Source organism: Primulina tabacum, chromosome 10 (assembly GCF_025594145.1).
Source record: "Primulina tabacum isolate GXHZ01 chromosome 10, ASM2559414v2, whole genome shotgun sequence".
NCBI classification, from domain to species: Eukaryota; Viridiplantae; Streptophyta; class Magnoliopsida; order Lamiales; family Gesneriaceae; genus Primulina; species Primulina tabacum.
Window position 1 is genome coordinate 6,495,489 of NC_134559.1, and position 5,028 is coordinate 6,500,516.

The 5,028-nt window shown below is 32.3% G+C and overlaps 1 protein-coding gene across 1 annotated transcript; it reads left to right on the forward strand.

The window, feature by feature from the left end:
* The first annotated feature begins 3,295 nt into the window (after positions 1–3,295).
* On the forward strand, positions 3,296–4,804 carry LOC142505296 (uncharacterized). The gene is made up of 3 exons (XM_075618220.1): positions 3,296–3,554; positions 3,686–3,801; positions 4,526–4,804. Exons 1-3 carry the CDS (start codon positions 3,420–3,422, stop codon positions 4,770–4,772), a joined length of 498 nt encoding a protein of 165 aa, XP_075474335.1. The 5' UTR covers positions 3,296–3,419; the 3' UTR covers positions 4,773–4,804.
* The last annotated feature ends 224 nt before the right edge of the window (positions 4,805–5,028 follow it).

Below are 5,028 nucleotides of genomic sequence, written 5' to 3' on the forward strand. Positions count from 1 at the left end.
GTGAATATCATAGAGTCTTGAAAGAGGAAAAAAATAAGAAGAAAGTCAAATTTATTAATTGTCTTATGGTATTAATGAGAATTTGAAATATATAAAGAAGTAATAAATCATGATAGTGAGTGTTGAACACGTAAAATATTCAAAGGTTGAAGATGATTTTTCAGTGGAATTACGTATGAATTAAATATCAGTACTTAACATTCAATTCAAAATAGTTTGAGGAGGTACAACTTTTAAAAGCTTTAATTAATTAATATTTGACAACAAATATCAGCTGTATATAAGTTTATTAATGAAATGTATATATAATATAATATTTGTTAATGCCCTAAATCAACTCTGTTTCAAATTCTAAGGCATATTAAAAAGCAAAAATACTAATATATGAATTTGTTGGAACATTTCATGTTCGCAATCTTGATTTTGATGTTAACAAAACTTGTTATTGTATTTCTAACATATTTATTCACGTGTGAAGTTGCAAACACAAGAAGCAAACTGAAACTGAATTTAGCCAAACTGAATTTCTGGCGAGTTTCGGTGTTTTGATGATATCTCTCAGCTGTATGATTCAAATGACAATCTGCCAACTCCCCTGATCAGAAAACTAAATTTGGAACAAGTCGTATTTCACGTCAGTTGGGCAAAATCGAATGGTATCTAGGCCAAACCGGTTGCTGAATGACCAAACTGATTGTACAAAAAGAGTAATGAGCAGTTGCGGTATTTTGGTCATATATCTCAGCTCGCTTATTGGAATGAAACGATTCAGTATGCGTTGGAAAGATAAGATGATAATCTACAAATCATCTTCGGAAGTCAAAGTCTGAATCGAAGCTTAAGATGCTGATAAATGACGATGAAGCTACTGGTTCTGCACAACACACCAGTTGAGCTGCAGTTGAGATGCTGACCAGTTTGAACCGCTGACCAGTTCAACCGCTGACCATTTTTCAACCGCTGATAGTTTTCAACCGCTGACCAGTTTGAATCACTGACCAGTTTTCAACCGCTGACCATTTCAATAGTTGACCAACCGTTGACCAACCAGTTTAAGCTCGGGAAAATGTCCAGCAAAACGAATTTGACCGTTGCAATTTCAGAAACAGTACAGAAACTTTCCAAACGGTCATATTCTTGTGTCTAACATATATATCTTTGTTGGGGCTTATAAATACAACATCTTGAAGATCAAACAAGAGCTTTTGAGGGGGATTCAAAGCATGAGCAGTTAGCATGAATAAATATACTATTTGAGAGCACAAGCCCTTGTGTGAGGATACATTTGAGATGTACACTTTAAAGGATAAATTCCTCACACACAATCACTCACACATATACAAGAGAGTTGAACTTCAAAGTTTAGTTGAGTGAGTCTTCACACAAAGACATTAAAGATTGTGGTTGTAATCTTGGCATAAGAGACGTTAAACAGTATGCAGATTGTGAGGTTGCGGCCTACAATCGAGAGTGTGCTAGGAGTTTAAATTAGGCAAGAGATAAGTCCTAAGTTGAAATGAGTTTGTACAAGGTGTTGTATAAATCAAAGTCTTCTAGTGGATCCTTCCCAAGGGGAAGAAGGGGTGACGTAGGAGTTGTTAATCTCCGAACATCCATAAACGAATTTGTGTCTATTTGTTTATTGCATTATTGTTCATTTCCACTGTTTTTAAAGAAGCATTTTACGTGTTCTTCAAATACCAAAATATTGCATACCAAGTGTTTGATAAAATCTTTCAACCAAAATATTTGTACTCATTCAACTTGCATATATTTTAAATACTTTACTAAATGTTTAATTGGTTTCTACGAAGGATTATTTCGAGTGTCTTCCGCTTGGTTTGATAACCAAACTCGATTTAATTCATCGGTGTTTAAATTTTCAGGAACGAGCTATTGTAGCTTTTAAAATCAAAATTTTGAAAGAGTTCATTCACACCCCCTCTAAACTCTTTCTCGATCCTAACAGAATTAATGGTTATAAATATTTTTAATCTAAAATTGAAATTAATTAAAATTTAAAATATGTGAAAGAAGTACAAATTAAATACATTTTTTTGCCTTGATTTGAATTTAACACATGATACTACAATAAACTTACAACTGATATTTTTTTGTCTACTATGTGATTTTTAATGGTCACTGGCTATTGTTTTGTCCACGCACCAAAATTCGGTCTGTACAAGTTTTTCGTCATCTAATTGTTTTAGTTTGGTTTATGAGACAGAGAATATTGACGTATCTGATACCATTTCAATATTTCGAAAAAAGTTGGGTCATAAGGGCAAAAAAAAAAAAACGGATTTAACAATAAAACTCGATTTCTAATCGGATGAACGAAAGTACATACAGAGGACCAATTTTTTTTTTTTTGCTCTTGTTTTCTATTGTGGAATCTATGGGATTAGGGTTGAGCATTGAAATCAAACTGCTATAGGAATCTATAATTTTTCCTTTTTTTGTGCAAACATTTAATGTTGGGAATCCAAAGTGGAGAATGGGAGGTCGACTTATTTATTTTTTGGGCATGTAAAAAAGGTCTAGTGATTGATACATTAATATGTTACACTAAATGGTTGCGTGTTTGGATCCGATTCATAGTGCAGTCGTGTTTGCGTCCTATTCGCCATCGTTTTACTATATGGTTAATTCAAATGGTCATGGGAATGAGTTTTTTAACCCATTTAAAATAATTTCAAATATATTTTTATAACCCATGTAACATAGGGACATCACATATTACAGATAGTGTCCGGTGAGATCCTACAGGGTCCATACATAATGCATATCCTATCTAAACATATCATCAATGTGAATGATGGAACCTAGCTCCTAAATTATTCATCCACACTTTCGTGGAACTTTCTTCACCCCGACCCGGGTGGTATATATATATATATATATATAGTTTGATATGGTAAGCATCTACTGTATGTACATTTATGAGCATCACTGAGGTGGCCTCGTGTATATTCAATAAGTGGACATCAATTTCAATCGATGTTTAAAAAAGGTGTCCACAAATGAATGTTCACAATATCAAAATTAATTATATATATATATATATATATATGAGTAGTTCTTTTGTGAGACAGTCTAATGAATATTTATTTGTGAGACGGGTCAACTCTACCGATATTCACAATAAAAGTAATACTATTAGCATAAAAAGTAATATTTTTTCACGGATGACCCAAATAAGAGATCCGTCTCACAAAATACCACATGTGAGACCGTCTCACACAAATTTTTGCTTTTATATATATATACACACGCTCTTTCCCCCGTAGAATAATTTCATTAATTGAAAAATGTAATATCAGTACCTCCAAAAGCCTATATTTCACCAAACTTCAATTCCCAAAAGATCACATAAAAAGAATATAATTTTTCTTACAAAGAATCCATCCATCAATTAAATGGCAGGCATGCTACCTGGAGTCGAAGCTGCAAGAAGAAGAAAATGTCACCAGAGCTCCGAACTACTCCCGAACACAACCGCCTACGGTGGCTTCTCCACAAGGCGCTCTTCTCTTACTTCAGTCTCTTTCATGGTACTAATCATCGGACAATCCAATCCAATCCAATCCAATCCAATCCAATCTATTATACATGCATATAATATTTATGTCGAATTTTTTTTTAAAATATACTTTTCTTCTTTCTTGGAATATTTAATCTGCAGCGGAATCCAGCGAAGCAGGCATTGTTTGATGACAGCAAGCTTGGTGCAGAAGCAAGGGAGGCGAAGAAGAGGCTGGATGCAAGGCTGCAGCATCGATGGAAGTCCCAAAGCAAAAGGTTGGTTGGTGGAGACGATAATTTCAATGAATTTACAAGTACTATATTATTATTTCTTGAAATTACAGATTCTTGGCTCGAATTATTTAGGTTTTGAAGTCAGCATCGTTTCATCTCATGACGTAAATAAATAAGAAAGCATGAAATAATCGTAACACGTAATCTTGGCTATGAATTTGGAATATACGGCATCGGTTTAATCAGTTCAATGTCGATTGTTTCGTCTAGAAACTGATTAAATCGAAGCCATCGGACTTTATAATTTTGATGGTTTTTACATTTTTTTTAGAATTTTAAATTTATTTTAGTTTAGTCTTTAATAATTCGGCAGAAGTGAGAAGATTCAGATGTAGATCCAAAAATTCTCAAGCAAGGGACGAAAATAATAAATTTTTAAAATTTATGATTGTGAAATTATATTTGTATGTATATAATATAATATATAAAAATATAAAAGTATCTTTTAAAATTTTAGTGGAAATCCACGGTGTCACCCAATTTCTTTTGTCCCACTATTGGTCATAATCATCGTCCCTAATATCAAATCAGTTGAAAGTGTCATTTATGTTATATGTTTGGATCAATTATATTCACTGAATTTGCAGTGATATATAAAATATCTCCTTAAAATTTATACTTTAATTAATTCAATTTTTATGATAGAAAGTTGTTAATCCAATTTTTTTTATGTAATTAATATTTATTTACATGTGAACGATTTCAGACCACCGGGTGAACCAACGAATCCGGCGAAGGAAGAGGCTAGAACGATATCGAAGAAACTAAAATGGTTAAAAATAAAGTGGAAATCAAGTGAAGAAGAAGAATGTGCAGTTTGCTTGGAGCAAGTTAAGGGAGAGGGAGAGAGCACAATGCATTTGCTTTGTGCTCATAAGTTTCACACCAAGTGTTTGGTGCCATGGTTGGAGACCAATGCAAATTGCCCTTGTTGTAGAATGAAAATTCCTTAATAAACATTTTAAATAAATATGTTTAACTGATATATACCAAAATTAATTTAAAAAAATTGAACTAAAAGTGATGATTATGTTGTTAGATTAAAAAACTAGACTAAATAATATTTTAAGAAAAGGATGTGAAAGAACTCTATATGTTACATATGGTACTATACATATAATAGCATTGTGTGTTTAATATAATATAAAATTCAAAACATATAATAAGAATAATAATATTTTAATTCAAACATATAATAACAAATCGTCT

Excerpts from the sequence above, each read along its gene's own strand:
- LOC142505296 (XM_075618220.1), top strand. The coding sequence starts at position 3,420 with ATGGCAGGCATGCTACCTGGAGTCGAAGCTGCAAGAAGAAGAAAATGT. Across the intron at positions 3,555-3,685 it reads TTACTTCAGTCTCTTTCATG|CGGAATCCAGCGAAGCAGGC; the intron begins GTACTAATCATC and ends TTTAATCTGCAG. Across the intron at positions 3,802-4,525 it reads TGGAAGTCCCAAAGCAAAAG|ACCACCGGGTGAACCAACGA; the intron begins GTTGGTTGGTGG and ends GAACGATTTCAG.